Raw genomic sequence first — 16,618 nt, forward strand, 5'->3', positions numbered from 1 at the left:
AATAAAAACTTAACCTTTTCCCAATTTTAGTTCTTGGCAGATTTTAGCTAATTTAGGACAAGTCAAGCAATCATCACATGATTCAAGCAAGCATGCAGAGAGTATATAGGCAGCGGAAAGTAAAGCATGCAACTTGCAAGAATGTAAAGGGAAGGGTTTGGAGAATTCAAACGCAATTGGAGACACGGATGTTTTTCCCGTGGTTCGGATAGGTGGTGCTATCCTACATCCACGTTGATGGAGACTTCAACCCACGAAGGGTAACGGTTGCGCGAGTCCACACAGGGCTCCACCCAAGGGTAACGGTTGCGCGAGTCCACACAGGGCTCCGCCCACGAAGGGTCCACGAAGAAGCAACCACCCACAAAGGGTCCACGAAGAAGCAACCTTGTCTATCCCACCATGGCCATCGCCCACACAGGACTTGCCTCACTAGCGGTAGATCTTCACGAAGTAGGCGATCTCCTTGCCCTTACAAACTCCTTGGTTCAACTCCACAATCTTGTCGGAGGCTCCCAAGTGACACCTAGCCAATCTAGGAGACACCACTCTCCAAGAAGTAACAAATGGTGTGTAGGTAATGAACTCCTTGCTCTTGTGCTTCAAATGATAGTCTCCCCAACACTCAACTCTCTCTCATAGGATTTGGATTTAGTGGAAAGAAGATTTGAGTGGAAAGCAACTTGGGAAGGCTAGAGATCAAGATTCATATGGTAGGAATGGAATATCTTGGTCTCAACACATGAGTAGGTGGTTCTCTCTCAGAACATATGAGTTGGAATGGTGTGTGTGTGTTCTGATGGCTCTCTCCACGAATGAAGAGGAGGTGGAGGGGTATATATAGCCTCCACACAAAATCCAACCGTTACACAGTTTTCCAATCTCGGTGGGACCGAATCAATAAACTCGGTCGGACCGAAAATGTAAACCTAGTGACCATTAGAGATTTTCGGTGGGACTGACATGCAACTCGGTAGGACCGATATGGTTAGGGTTTGGGCATAACGTAATCTCAGTGAGACCGATTACACAAACTCGGTGAGACCGAATTTGGTAATTAGCTAACCAGAGAGTTGGTCAGACGAACTCGGTGGGACCGATTTGCTCTTTCGGTGAGACCGAGTGGAACTCGGTGAGACCGAAAAGTTACAAAGGGGAAACACTGAGTTTACATTGCAATCTCGATGGGACCGATTCGCTCTTTCGGTGAGACCGAAAAGTTACAAAAGGGAAACAGAGAGTTTGCAATCCCATCTCGGTGAGACCGAGATCCTTATCGGTAGAACCGAATTGCTAGGGTTTGGCAGTGGCTAATGACAAGTGAAACTCGGTGGCGGCGGATAGGAAGAATCGGTAGGACCGAGTTTGGCTTAGGGTTTAGGTCATATGTGGATATGGGAAAGTAGTTGAGGGTTTTGGAGCATATCACTAAGCACATGAAGCAAGAGGCTCATTAAGCAACACCTCATCCCTCCTTGATAGTATTGGCTTTTCCTATGGACTCAATGTGATCTTGGATCACTAAAATATAAAATGAAGAGTCTTGAGCTTTTGAGCTTGAGCCAATCCTTTGTCCTTAGCATTTCGAGGGTTCCACTTTCACATCCATGCCATGCCAATCATTGAGCTTTCCTGAAATAATTATCTTGGAATAGCATTAGCTCAATGAGCTATATGTTGTTATGAATTACCAAAACCACCTAGGGATAGTTGCACTTTCAAATACTCATTATACCTTCAAATACAAAGTTCCATAGAACTCAGTAGCCATACCTCCTAACTCCCTCTCATCTTGGTGCATAGACCTATCAGCTCTTAATAGTTGTGTGATGCGATTCTTCCTCTTCTTTCTGCCCGTAGCCTTTAGGTGATTTTTTTGTATTGCTGTCACCTTCAGCCAACCATTGGATTCGGGGGCGCTATCACCACGTGATTTCTCACAGAAATTCAACTCAACTATTCTTTCTTCGATTTTCTTCTCCTCATAACTAGGTCCCTGCTTGTTCGGAACAACACATAACTCGCCTAGCCTCTTTTTCAAAGTACGAGCTCCTTCCGTATGTGCCAAAATGTGCACCTTACCCAGCTCGCAAGTGCACTCGCCAGCCAGTCGAGCTTATCTTTCATGGAGGCGACCGAGATGGCCCCCTCCTCTTCGTTCCATATGCGTTCCACCATAGCATCAAAATCTGGGTGTGTACCCCACATCACCTCAAAGCGGAAAGGTTTGTCCACTGCTATCCTTCTATTCACTGCTTCAATTTCATTACATCACACGATAGGAAGATGATTTGACTTAGAAACAACTAGAAAACGTAGTGAAGTAAAAGGAAACATGCCACTCCAACTTCTTTTTGCTAGAGCTTTGCCTAGCCGAACTCTGCAAAACTAACCACTGCTCACACGTTTCTCAAAGGTCTAGTCCACCCCAATGTATCCCAAGTCATCAAGTCCACATAAATCAACTGCTTCTCTGGACCCCGGCATCTGGGACACATCACACAAGTCCGGTCCCATTTGCTCCTCCCTCTGAAGCACTTGGTTAAAATACCCAATGCAGAGCCATGGAAGCATTGATTCACTCCTCAAACGAGCTATCACATCCAAGTCTACTGACACAGGCTTCTGTTGGCCTCGCAATAAAAGCACATCAACCTCCATTCTTCCTTCTCAAGCTCCGTAACCATTGTGTCAACATGATATCTTGAGAAGTTCTTCACTCATAACCTCACCCCATTATGACAGAACACAACAATTCCCCCACTTAGTCCACTACTAGCAACGACAAAACCACCATCAAAACGTATTCACCTTCTGCATTGTTTGCCAATGTTCACGTCCTCCACCACAAACACGCAAAAAATTAAGTGTGGAGTCAATAATACTGATGAAACTGATGGAGTAATGAGAGGAGTCGTTTGCATATTTTACATTGCCATCACAATTGTGTGCTACCTCCTCCTTGGCAACGACAACAAAGAAAGGCCACTAAAAATATAGCTTTCGATACTCCTCCGGATGCCTGATTTGATCAGCCAAAAAAATCACCCCAAGAAAACAAGTGCAGGCTACAGTACGAAGGGAGAAGAAGGGAAAAAGGGCACCGAGGTCGACGATTGTAGGCAAGAGTAAACTTTGACTCTGATCCCGAGCCCTTATCTAGCTGTTTTTCTTTGGAATGATCATTGTTAAGACTTGGTATATGTTTCAGTTATGCAGACATACACCAGTAGAGAGGAATGAGATCCCATCAGTGATAGGGCTCTGAGTATTTATGTTCCATGTTTCAGATCCACATCATGTGATTTATGTGCTTTCTGCATGTTGTAAATTGCAATTCAAGAACAATGGATTGATCACAACAGCTTGATTCCATCTTTCTATTTGTCCCATAAGACATATGAGCTACTTAGGATGAAAAGGTACACATGAGGACTTCAGCGAAACTAATTAGGTATGCACCTAGAAGGAACAATGAAACTTCCTCCTTTAGATGTACGAATTGATCCTCTAATCTTGGCAATATGACTCGCCTGCTTCCTTTCTATAAATCCGTATTTACACAAGCTTTTTTCTTATGAAACTACAAAGAATTTGAGACCATTCTTCTCTTCCCTTTCCTATTGAATATGCACGTCTCTCTCAAATTTAGGTTTTGCATGCTACACGCGGATAATTACCTAGTTTTCTATTACCTTTGTCCCAAATTACTTGTCTTAGATTTGTCTAGATATGGATGTATCTAGACACGTTTAGATACATCCATATCTAGGCAAATCTAAGACAAGTAATTCGGGACGAAGGGAGTATATATTTGTATCAAATAAAAGTGTATCATCTACAAACTTCAAACTGAACCCCTATGGCTAAAAGTCCGACAAAAGACCAGTGATCATGCCTTGCCTATTAGTTCCATTGAGAATTTTTAGAAAAGAAAATCAACAACTGAAGTGAAGGTAAAAGAGTCACGGGGTCCTTAAGCCTAAGCCCCTCGCCAGTTTCAAAATAGCTACTATCATGCACATCAATCCTGACACCAACAAACCCCTTATGAATCAACACTCTCATCCTCTTCCTTCACATATGACTAAAACCTCTCAATCGAAGCATTTTCTCTAAAAAGGATCAATACACTTTACACCAGGCTTTTCACGTGTCTTCTCCTCTTTTTTCTGATGCACCACGTGAACGAAACACCAACCACACTCTTTAAAACGAACCTTCCTTTTGTAAATGTAGTATCGATAAATGCATAAGGCTACTAATGCATCAACTCAACCTGTTAGTATACATGCTTTAGCAAAGTTCTTTAAAGAGTGTCCACTCAAGACAATTACCATCGTACTTATTAAGAGAAGTGCTTTGGACTCTTTTGAAATTAAAGTTAACATAGCAAGATTAAGTCTAAATAGCCCACCTGACAAAATAATACTCCCTCTATAAACAAATGTAAGACGTCTTACATTGTATACAGAGGGAGTACTAAAAGAGACTAAAGAGTTCCATTTTCAAAATATTCGAATAAGGTTATAAAATCATGTTTTGTAAGATTCTAGAACTTTTGATAAACAGGAAAAGTAAAAAACCATCAGATCGAGTGCCTCCCTCAGCAGTAGAATCTATCCAAACATTTACTCGCCAATCTCATCTTCAGATAAAGCCCAAATGAACTTCACATTTTCTCCCATGGACACCTCTAACATGAACACTTATTAGAATTACACTATGCGGGCACTACTTTTGCTAATTTCCTACCATGAAACAAGTTTGGTTTTTAACATGTGAGCGAAATAATAAGACGGAAAAAGAATCCCCGATAAAATAATAATGAAGGAGTCTAAAGAGTTTCATTTTTAAAATCTTCGAATAAGGCTATAAATCATGTTTTACAAGATCCTAAAACTTCTGATAAATAAGAAAAGTAAAATCACCAGGGCGAGTGCCCCTCAACATTAGGATCTATCCAAACACTGACTCGCTAATCTCATCTTCAGAGCCCTAATGAGCTTTTTATTTTTTTATGGACACCACTAAGATAAACAACTCTGATAATTACACTATGTGAGCGCCACTCTTGCTACCATGGAACAAGTTCGCTTTTTACCATGTCAAATAGAGAAATATAATAATATAATAAGGGAAAAAAAAGAGCTAAGCTCACACACGAACGCGAGGGACGCGAGGGCCAGAGACAGAGAGACCTCGACCGAGCCCTCCCCCACATCACTTCCCCCTCTCCCCCCTCGCAGAGCCCACCCCGCCCCTCCCCGACTCGATCTCCGTCGACCGCCGCGGCATCACCGCCCGGCCTACCGCCCTCCCCCCCTGGGGAGGACCTCCTCTGCCCCATCCCGATCCCCGATGCGATGCCCTCGCGGCGCGATCGCGTGAGCACGGCACAATGAATCCCAGAGATTCCGACGACGACCGCCCCGGGGCGACGGCGGGATCGTCTTCGGCGGCCCCGGCGCAGCAGCAGCAGCAGCAATCGCTCGAGTGGAGGTTCGCGCAGGTCTTCGGCGAGCGCGCGGCGGGCGAGGACGTGCAGGAAGGTACGTTCGCGTGCCCGCAACAACGGGTTCGCGCTTCCCGCCCCCGAGATCCGCTCGATTCGTGGGGCCTCTGAGGCCGGGTCGCGCCGGAGAGCTGTGCTGGTGGACTGTGGGGATCGGGAGGATAGGTCAAGGATCGGTGGCTGTGGGATTGGTGTCATCTGTGCCTACCAGAGGACTGGGGCGTTTGGTCCGTTGGCTCGTAGGAAAATGCGCGCGCTAGATATGTTCTGCCGTATTTGTAGAGTCGATGGATGGTTATGGTGACTAGTGTGCTTCTGTGCTAGCAGGTTCCGCCTTGCCGGAACGTTTTGGAGCCGAAGTCAGGATTGCTCCTTAATATGCTTCACGCTGCGAACAATTTTTTTCATCATTTGTTAAAAGGCGAATCTTTCGTCAGTCTTAGGGTCTTGTCACACAAGGCCTCAGCTGGACTTTGAAGAATTCGGTCATAAAGACAGGTTTTTGATCATGTGATTTGAGGAATGCAGGAAGGTCGTAAGAGGGTGCGGAGCTCGTGAGCTCTTGTAGTAGATTCACAGTTGGAGATGTGTTGGTTAATGCTTTTCTTGACGGTTATGATGATTTGGCGGCAACCTGAACTGAATTACGTTACTGTGTTGATCACGTAAGGGGTGGAGGCTTATGATCATTTAGGATGATTCTAGCATGATTTTGCATTGGCCCACAGTGCCTTTCATCTTTTGTCGGATTTGGATGTATTTGACAGGACATACATGCTTTCCATCTGTGCATGGGAGAAACTGTCCATTGTTAATATTTTATATGTCTTCTATTAATCGTGTCCGTGCAATGCATGCTAGTACTAGGCAATGTATTAATTGCATTGCACACTAATATTTGACAAGATTAAATCGCATGTTAATATTAGGCAGGATATAATTAATTGGTTAGCGCTAGCATGGATATTGGGTATGCTATTAATTAGGGGGGATTGTGTGAGGGAGGTTGTGGCTACGTGACTGGGCAGGACGTGGGCGGGACTCTGGCAGAACATGGAATATGAGCCCTTGGATTGGATGGCAGACCACGGAAGCAATATCAACTCTTAGATTTAATTAGATGGATTATATCGTAGGGTGTGGGTCGTTCTGGATACACTAATTTTGGTGGCTTCAGAAGAATTAGAACTCGCTACTTTTATAAGTTGTAGATGTAGAGATAGAGATAGAGATGCTGCATTGGTCCGTCTGTCTTGATATGATCATCCACTTTGACGCAATTAAAGATTTTAATCCTTATGATGGGAACCTTTGATTTCATTTTCTGAATCAGACAGCTTGTTCATTTGATTATTAGCTTATTTTATTTGGGATTCGTAGGATACATGCTAAACACTCATAGCCTTGTATTACAATCTAAGGCTACTTTCTTGGTTTATCCGTTTGCATTTCAATTGAATAATTTCTTGCGTGTTGATTGGGTATATGCTGTTCTGTTTCAGTTGACATCATCTCTGCAATCGAGTTTGATAAATCTGGTGATCATCTTGCCACCGGAGACAGAGGAGGACGTGTTGTTTTATTTGAGAGAACAGATGCTCGGGATGTAAGCACCATGTAGTTGAACTTATAGGGGTTTCAGTTTAAATATTTTGCCCTCATGAAGTTAATCTAACAGGAGCACGCTAATCGGAGAGAACTGGAGAGACAGGATGTTCCAATTACTAGACATCCCGAGTTCCGCTATAAAACGGAGTTTCAGAGTCATGAACCTGAGGTATATATCAATCTGGACTGGTTTTTGTAGTCCATAGAAGTTTTCTATCGCCATTAAGTTGTAATTCCACAATAAATTTAGGAAGCTGGTGCATGGAAAAGGTTTCCTTAACTTAGTCATGGCAGGGAAGATGGAAGCTAATACCCGTGCTGTTTCATTTGTCTGAAATTATTGTAGTTTGACTACCTCAAAAGTTTGGAGATAGAGGAGAAGATCAACAAGATCAAGTGGTGCCAGACAGCCAACAATGCACTCTTTCTACTGTCCACAAATGATAAGACGATCAAATACTGGAAGGTATGCCAGGGTGCCTTTTAATTTCTCTTGCGCATGTCAATCTTTTCCTTACTGTTTCATACTAGTAAATTATACGTGCTTTGCACTTCAGGAAATATATAATAGCAGGGGGAAATGCATTCTCGACATTTTATTTCCTTCCGAATGAATCATATTAGACAGGGCCCAACTCTATAGAATATAGATTGTTCTATTGCTTTTTTTTATTGGAGAATCAGATTCTTGGCATGAGAAAAAGATACTTCTAGAATAATATGAGACGATAGTGGGGATTCAGTTAAAACGCCACGTAGCAGAATCTAGTGAGATGAAAGCTTTATCCAATGGATGCTATTGTTCGGATTTGCCGTCTCTCAACTGTTGGATGGAGCATATCCAACGGCTGATATTCAAAGTTATTGTTACACTATATGGTGATATAGATATAGATATAGATGATATAGATATGCTGGCAGTCTAGCCCTACCATAGATGAAGTGTATATTTGTTGCAGTAATGTCAATGAATTTTTCTCCTTGTAGGCTTATACTCCCTCCGTTCCGAAATACTTGTCGCAGAAATGGATGTATCTATAACTAAAAATATGTCTAGATACATCCATTTCTGCGACAAGTAATTCAGGACGGAGGGAGTATGTGTTTGTGTTGATCTGTAATTTTTTATTTGTGGGGATGAGAAAATTCATAACATTTACATCAACACTGGCTGTAATTCATGAAATTATTGATACTGGTAGGCCCATATGTTCAGGCCTTCCGTTTTGCTATTATCGCTGGGCCTTTGCAGCCACAAATGAAGTAGACATCCTTCTATCTGATTAACTAATGAGAACCTTGAATTTGCATTTTTAATTTGTGGGCTGTTATCAAGTTTCATCTGTATTGACCTATTGCTTTACTGTCCTTGCAGGTGCAAGAGAAAAAAGTAAAACAAGTTTCAGTTATGGCTTTGGACACTTCCCGAACTGTAGGGGATGGTACCACTAGTCGTGCGAGTACCAGTACTTCCGAGCCTCCTCTTCCAAATGGTGGATGTTCAAAAAAGTCTGACAGCCTCAACAGTGATCTCGCATTTCCACCTGGAGGTTACCCATCGCTGCGTTTACCTGTGGTAATTGTACCAAAAGTCTTGTCAGCTCTACTGCATGAAGCTGACACTATAATTGTTTATCAAGCTATTATCGAGTCCAACTGACTTCGCTTCCAACCACATGCAGGTTACTAATCAAGATGTGAACCTTGTTGCTAGATGTCGACGTGTATATGCCCATGCTCATGATTACCATATTAATTCTATTTCGAATAATAGGTTAGTCTTGCCACGGCATTGAGTTTTAGTCTTGTCAACTGATCCCTTCTGCATTATTTTTCTATGAGTTTTCATATTTCTCCCCTTTATGTTGGTCTTTTTCTTGCAGAAACAAGATAAGAATACACCAAAGCTAGTAACATCTATCTTCTCAAAACTTAATATCTAATTTACTAACCAATTCTTGTAAAATTTAAATGAGTTTCTAAGAAATTACGGAGTATCATTTATTGATTAAAATGGAATATGTTGGTGTTTCTACCACAGTACCACTTCCATGTTTTAGGTCTCAGCAGGTACCGTGCAATCATTTGCATCTTCTACCAAATGAACATTTAGATAGGCAAATCAGATACAAGTTTTGTGCTTTTAAGAAGAGAACTGTTTGTGTCACTCATGTAGTGCCTTTGTAATGTACTCCCTCTGTAAACTAATATAAGACCGTTTAGATCACTGAATAGTGATCTAATGGTCTTATATTAATTTACAGAGGGAGTATCATGCATCAGTACAGTAGTATTCATACCTCACCTAATAAGAATCATGGGAGACGTTACCCAATCTGGACCACTCAACATGTATGCATACCCTACACATAGTTACCAGATTTGCTCAAAACCTCTTTGAATACCAATTTACATCGTGGTTTGGAACTGTCCGGGTTTGCTCCCAATTCAGGGTATAGCTCACTTGGAAGTGGTCCCAGTGGGCTGGATGGAGACCACCCAGTCTGGTCTTGTTCTTTCTTTTCCTTTTTACATGTTATGCAAGGATCTGCTTTGTATGGAACTCGGAGGTCTCTTGTGTAGCTATATAATATGACACGTGCTAGAGTAGGCGAACTCGATTCTGATTTGTGAACTGGAGAAGTATACCCTAGCAATTCTTTATGATTTTCGTATTGCAACAGTGTTATAACATAATTTTCTGAAGCTTGTGTCCTCGTAACTTTTAACTGCTCTCCCAGTGCTGTGATCTGTCATCTCTGGATACTGTGCTCATAAATTTTCTGTCTTTTAATTCCAGTGATGGTGAAACATTTATATCAGCAGATGATCTGCGAATAAATCTATGGAATTTGGAAATAAACAGCCAGAGCTTTAACATTGTTGATGTGAAGCCTACAAACATGGAAGATCTAACAGGTAATTCAACTTAGTCTCCTAATCTCTTTCTATAGTGCAACATGGTAAATTGCCTTGGCGTAAGACTTCTATAGTTTCTTTACCTTTGTTTATTGTGAAGTCTTGCCATGTTTCTGATCTCGCACGATGACATACTGACTCCACACAGGTGTTACAGTTAATAACTGAATATTCTTTCATCATTAAGTGGGTTTCTTGTTGTACAGTGATATTAACCTGTGCCTCTCTGTTCAGTACTTGAGTAAGAATTAGCATCAGAATATTGTCTCTGGTAGCCTGACTACGTCTTAAATAAAGCAATTGGTGGGCTGATGAAATATATCATTGCCAGCCAAAAGCTATGTTAAAGCTATGGATATCATATGACATAGCAGATGAAGGCCATGGTATAATAGTATTTTATTTGGGTGTTCGTTGTTTGTAGCTCATTGGTTTGCAGAATCTATCCATATAGCGTGGTAGCTTTGGTTGGTTGGGTTTGGATATTATCAATCTTTGTTCATTTAGATTGGCTTATAGTGCCATGGATGCTGAGCTGATAAAAGTTATTATTCGTGGGACATCAGTTTTGTTGATCTAATTGGCCAATTCCCAGTAGAGTGGAAGCTGTATTTTGAAATTACACAGTAGAAATTTTGCTATGGGAAATCTACTGATAGTTATTCATTAGAGAATTCAGCCAAGTGAATCAAGTCAACACTATCCATATCATCACATGCCATTTTTGTTAATCTGTTAATTGATACTTTGCTGTTTATATTAGACAGGAAATTAGTAATGGTTTAGTTCCTTTTCTAGTGGGACGATTTGAACATCATGGGTCTTTTTTTCTTCAAAATTACTGCAAGTATTGTTCTTCATGTCTTGGCAATCAATATGCACTGCATGATGTAATTTGTTGAAATTTCAGAGGTGATTACTTGTGCGGAGTTCCACCCCACTCATTGTAATACACTGGCCTATAGTAGCTCAAAGGGTTCTATCCGGCTAATCGATCTGCGACAATCTGCATTGTGTGACAACCATTCCAAGATGTTAGTAATTTCTCCTATACCTTTCCCTGCAACATTTTATCCATCTGTGCTGGACAAAAACTAGACGCGACTGGAGGATTGCAATGTGTTCAGTTATATTGCTAAAATCTCATGGCATGCTGTATGAGTTAACAAGAACTTGTAAACAGATTTGAGGAACATGAAGCACCTGGAGCAAGATCGTTCTTTACGGAGATAATAGCATCAATTTCAGATGTCAAGTTTTCAAGGGACGGAAGATATCTTCTTAGTCGTGATTATATGACTCTCAAAGTATGTTACTGGCTTGTTCACATACCTTTATCTCAGTGTTCTTATTTAGCTGTTTAGTAGTCGCAATTTGGTTCAAATCCATGTGCTTGTTCAGTTTTGACACATTCTAACGTTTTGTCACTGTTTCAAGTCAGAGTACTTTTCTGTTCGGTACCGTTGCAAATATCAACTGAGTTGGGAAATACAAGCAATGTGCACTGACATGTGGACCTAGGCCCTACCCGTTAGCCTCACCAATATAGTATTTTCGAGATGCATCTTTGTGATGATACTGAGTAACTTGACAAAATAGAATATGGTTCAGTATTCTTTTTTTCTCGAGCACACATTGAAATGCATGTCGTTTCGTATTAGGAATATGGCTCAAGATTGAATGCTTGTATTGAAAAATGAAACAAACTCAGCTGTGGTTAATGGTTATGGAAGTGGTTCAGTGGCACCAGCATGGAATAGGAACTAGTATTTGTTACTCTAAATTATCCTAAGTAACTAGTAGGAAATAGATTTTCAGACTACTATTTGTTTCCTTCACTCTAGCCCCATTATGAGAGTTAGTTAACTGCTGATGCCTGCTAGCTGGTTGCTTGATATACAAATAAATCTTTACTAAAACTAGTGAATGTTTAGCAACGTAAAAAATATGGCGCTGCTTCTTTTTGCTAAAATGTTTTAAAGCTTAAGGGTTGGCTTTTAGTCATTGTCCTTTCTATATGCATTGAAATTTATGATGTATCGTTATTTTTTTTTGTAGTTGAAGATTAGATTTTTCTTTCAGGATCATGCTTCAACTTCTTGATTTAGTAAATTTACTTCAAACGTTAAAACTTCACATTTAATCTCGTCTTTGTTTTCTGTCAGCTATGGGATCTAAACATGGATTCAGGCCCTGTTTCGACCTTCCAGGTTCATGAACATCTAAGACCAAGGGTGAGATTTTGTCGACTGAATGATTAGCAAAGCAGCCATGTGATGTGATGACCGATAAATAATCTAGTCACATGATATCACTATTTTCAGCTTTGTGATCTGTATGAGAACGATTCAATATTTGACAAGTTTGAGTGTTGTCTTAGTGGGGATGGACTTCATGTTGCAACTGGCTCTTATGGGTAACTCCTTGTTCTTCTTATTGACTACATGTACAATGTTACAATCCTGTTTGTTAATGCTTATATATTTAAAATGCTCGTGTCTTTAAATGCAGTAATCTATTCCGTGTTTTTGGTTCTACTCCTGGTAGCACGGAGGTGACCACTTTGGAAGCTAGCAGGAACCCGATGAGGTATGCTCGTTGAGCTTGAGATGACCTTTTATCATATATTTTTTCTTATTATCAAAAATTGAACCTGGATTGGATCAAACAAAACTCCTAGCAGGAGCAACTTTACCTTCTCTGTTCTGGAGCTAATATTATACTCAGTGTATGATCTTTGTTTGGAAGCAACTCTTACAATAGTACTGCGTGCTCCACCCTATGCAGATTGTTCACTTCTCATTGTCATGCCTAGTCATGCAATTCATGTTTTATAATTTGTCTGAACTTGTGTTTCATTGTCGGATTTGGCTGCCATGTAGACGTCAGATTGCAAACCCGACCAGACCCACGCGGGGGACGCTGACCTCTATGACCCGTGGTGTGCGAAGAGGTGAGTGTCTTTGTTTGAACATTGTCTGAGAAATTTCTGCGTTTCTTTTTTCTTTACCTAGTTTCATTCCCGAGGCAATTTGTCTACAGGTGGGGAAAATCTAGGTGTTGATGCCAATGGAAACTCGTTAGACTTCTCGACGAAGTTGCTCCACCTCGCATGGCACCCTACTGAGAATTCCATCGCATGCGCTGCTGCAAATAGCTTGTATATGTATTATGCGTAGGAAATTCTCTAGAAGAAATTTATCGTTCTTGGTTTGCCGCATTGCCCCCCCTCAAAGGCCAGGCCCTTCCGCATTCAACCAGAGGGACAGTGCAGGGCAGTGTCAGATACTCCCTCGGGGCCAAAAGAGGCAGCCGGTGTCCAAGATTGCCTGGTTGCTGTGCTAGCGGACTGCATCCCGTTGATTCATTAGTAAATGTGTAAATTATATGAAAAGTTTTGGTCTCGCCTTGCTCTCATCACAGCTGTTGTGTCACCCCAAATCCGCAGTCGAGGAAACAGATCAAAAGATAGAAAGTCACCTTTGTGCTGGTTCCATGGCAAAGGACGGGACCGGATCTGTGCTGCAAGGCCTTGTCTGATTTGTTTTATCTCTACATGTAATTCAGCATAGACAGGGCTAGTCAGCTGTTTAGAACTTCAATTGTCTGGATGATGGACGAGTGGTACTCGGTGATTGTAGCTATATTTGTTCTATTCATTGGATTGTTGAAATAAGTCAGCAGTATAATTGTGCTTTTTTTGGTTATCTCTTATTCATTAATGAACTTGTTGGTGGTGCCAAACTGTTAATTTTTTAACGGAAAACGGTTATTTTAGACACTGTAGGCCTCGTTTGGCAGGTAATGGACAGGCCCATCCCCAAAATTACTGGCAGAAACCCTCCAACTCTGTGAAAGGAGACGCGAGCAAACGATTGCCATGTTTTAGAGCGAGAGTTGCAATGTTGTACAATTTTTTTTAGAAAATTGCCACGCTGTGCAAAGTAATTGCCATGGATTTGATTGGGATCTGACGATCCTAAGAACGTTTGCTGGGATTGTTAAAATAAATATGGCATTCACTGGTTAGTGGGGTCCAAATAAGGTTTTTTTAAAAACATATCCTACTCTTTATTTACGATTCAACCAGTGTTAAGTCACTTAATAAGAAAAGGATGAGCTTGCTAGGAGGCTGAACAAAAAATCTATTACAAGACGGGCCCTTAGCCAAATTTGCTAATTCATGAGCAATAGAATTAGTCTCTCTAGGACAGTGCACAAAGAAGGTATAAGGGAAGCGGTATAAGGGAAGCTGCACGCGATATGATAGCAATCATCAAAGATTGCAGCCGCTGGACCTGTAGATCGTGCTCCTTCATTCATCGTACTGATAACCTCAAGATTATCTGAATTGACAATAAACTTGTTGCAACCTACTATTTGTGCTAGGCAAAGACCATATCTCAACGCAATAGTTTCAACACATAGCACATCGTAATAGAAGCCAAATTTTCAATTCCCCGCATTTATGAATTTGCCCCTATTATCTCAAATAATTGCACTAGCTGTCCCCTTAAGAAGGTCCTCATCAAATGAAGCGTCCACATTGAGCTTCACATGTCCATTAGGAGGTAGCATCCATCCTCCTGATTTCCTCTTAGCTTTTGACTGCGTTGCGAAAGTGTAGTTTAATGCCAAGACTCGGTCCGAAGCTGCAATTTGTTGGACGTCCAAATCAGGTTTAGTTAGTCTGGTTTCTTGCTACCGCGGTAAGACGATGAGGGTCCGTTGCATTGTTCATTTTTTTTGTGCTGTCTACCAGTGTGGTCTGTGTTGCTATGTGAGGCCTTGTTCAATTTCTTTTATCTTGACCTTGTTGACATCTAACTCCGTCTATGTTGTCTCAACATAGCCGGTCCTAAGCCTGAGTAAAGGAGGAGGTTGTGATAGGCTTGGCGGGGAGTCCGTAAAGAGAGATCCGAAGGACTAGAGTATCACTAGAGAACTAGCCATGGACAGGGGTGCATGCAAGCTTGCTACCCATGTGCTAGAACCATGAGTTGGTTGCGAGATCGTATGGGTTTCACCTCAAGCCTAGCTCAACTTGTTTGAGACAAAACAGTGAGGTGTTGACGAAGCTATGTTGAGTTCGGGAGACCATTACGCCTCAACCTTGGATCACTTTGTGGAGATTTTTTCTGGGGAAGGCTTAGATTGGAAAAAATATATAATCTTTTGCCTCCAAACTATTTATGATTTTTCTTTGGCCTGCTAGCTCTGCCACTCTCATCTAATCTCCTAGCTAGTAATCAATAGGTAAGTAGCATGTTGAATGGTGAGGTGACATGTTTGCATATTGAGAAAAATAGGTTAGCGAGTGTTAACTATTTAGACATAGAAATAAGTTAGTTTCTGAAAATGCTTTAAAACATTGCACAATCGAAAGATAATAAGCATGAAGCATACATTGAATGGCTATATGTCACAATCGTACGGTTGCCGACTCCATCACTCCTAGGCGGGGATCAACTGAGCCATGTGTAGCAGACTAGCACAACCATAAAAAGGACGACCACACTTGAATAGACCCAAAGCCCACCTTGACATTGTTGTGACATCATGGCTTAATAGGATTGACAGACTACTCATGTCAACAAGGGCACCTTTTTTTTCCCGAGAGCCCACCCGAAAGGAACCTTAAAGTTAAGCGCTAAGAGGGAACATTCATGCTGGGCCGACGACTGAGTTTGAGTACAAAGTACGCAGAAAAAACTAGTGTTGGCATGTGGGGCCAGTCTTGAACCTAGACGGAACGGCTAGGTCGGTGGGTAAACTGATGGGTCTGGTGAGGGCATTACAGCTGCCGCTTGCGAGACTAGCTTGGTTGAGCTAAATGGCCCCCTTTGACAGGCCCCAAGGACAACTTCCCCCACTTTACAAACAAACTAGATGATATCCCGCACATTGCTGTGAGAATTGGTTGCAATATTTTTTATGATATTTAAATAAAACTTAAAATAGATATAATATATAAATATCATTTCCCATGCATGTTAAGATAAATAGTTAGTGGGGTGATGAGGTGGCATGTGTGCATGTTGAGAGAATTGAGACAGTGGGGATGAGCTATTTAGGCACTCCTCCCATTCCACAATCTAGTGCGCCCGTGCTTCCCGAGATCTAAGTTTGACTCTAAAGTTAGTCAACAAGACCGACTGCAGCGGGAGCAAAAATTATACCACTGAATTCATATCGATTATACTACTGAATTCGTATTTCGATACGAATTCAGTGGTATAATTTTTGCTCCCGTCGCAGTCGGTCTTGGTGGTTAAATTTATGGTCAAATTTAGATCTCGAAAAACATGGCCACACTACTGTCATAGCCCTAGAAATTGATTGTAAATAGTTGCATCTACATCCATGCATCATGTTCAAATTTCTATTAATTTTGAAATGGGGGTGATCAAACCCTAGCACTTCGATTTTCAAATAGGCCTGTCTAAAAAAATTGCATTCAATGAACCCAAAATGCTCTTCATTGATGTTTGATATTTTTGGAAATGGTTTTTATCCATATAAAAAATAATGAACATTTTTAAGAAATTATTTGGGCTCTGAATTTAAATCACTATT

General features: G+C 41.3%; 1 protein-coding gene across 1 annotated transcript; it reads left to right on the forward strand.

Annotated features, from left to right (window-relative positions):
- Positions 1–5,217: 5,217 nt before the first annotated feature.
- Positions 5,218–13,749, forward strand: LOC125518930 (serine/threonine protein phosphatase 2A 55 kDa regulatory subunit B alpha isoform). Its single transcript, XM_048683817.2, has 14 exons — positions 5,218–5,552; positions 7,018–7,121; positions 7,194–7,292; positions 7,470–7,589; positions 8,499–8,699; positions 8,806–8,897; positions 9,924–10,042; positions 10,953–11,076; positions 11,226–11,349; positions 12,208–12,276; positions 12,367–12,458; positions 12,554–12,631; positions 12,925–12,995; positions 13,085–13,749. Exons 1-14 carry the CDS (start codon positions 5,402–5,404, stop codon positions 13,219–13,221), a joined length of 1,581 nt encoding a protein of 526 aa, XP_048539774.1. The 5' UTR covers positions 5,218–5,401; the 3' UTR covers positions 13,222–13,749.
- The last annotated feature ends 2,869 nt before the right edge of the window (positions 13,750–16,618 follow it).

This window comes from Triticum urartu, chromosome 7A (genome assembly GCF_056163025.1).
Source record: "Triticum urartu cultivar PI428250 chromosome 7A, HENAU_Tu73, whole genome shotgun sequence".
Classification (NCBI taxonomy): domain Eukaryota; kingdom Viridiplantae; phylum Streptophyta; class Magnoliopsida; order Poales; family Poaceae; genus Triticum; species Triticum urartu.

Excerpts from the sequence above, each read along its gene's own strand:
- LOC125518930 (XM_048683817.2), top strand. The coding sequence starts at position 5,402 with ATGAATCCCAGAGATTCCGACGACGACCGCCCCGGGGCGACGGCGGGA. Across the intron at positions 12,277-12,366 it reads ATGAACATCTAAGACCAAGG|CTTTGTGATCTGTATGAGAA; the intron begins GTGAGATTTTGT and ends CACTATTTTCAG. Across the intron at positions 12,632-12,924 it reads GCTAGCAGGAACCCGATGAG|ACGTCAGATTGCAAACCCGA; the intron begins GTATGCTCGTTG and ends GCTGCCATGTAG.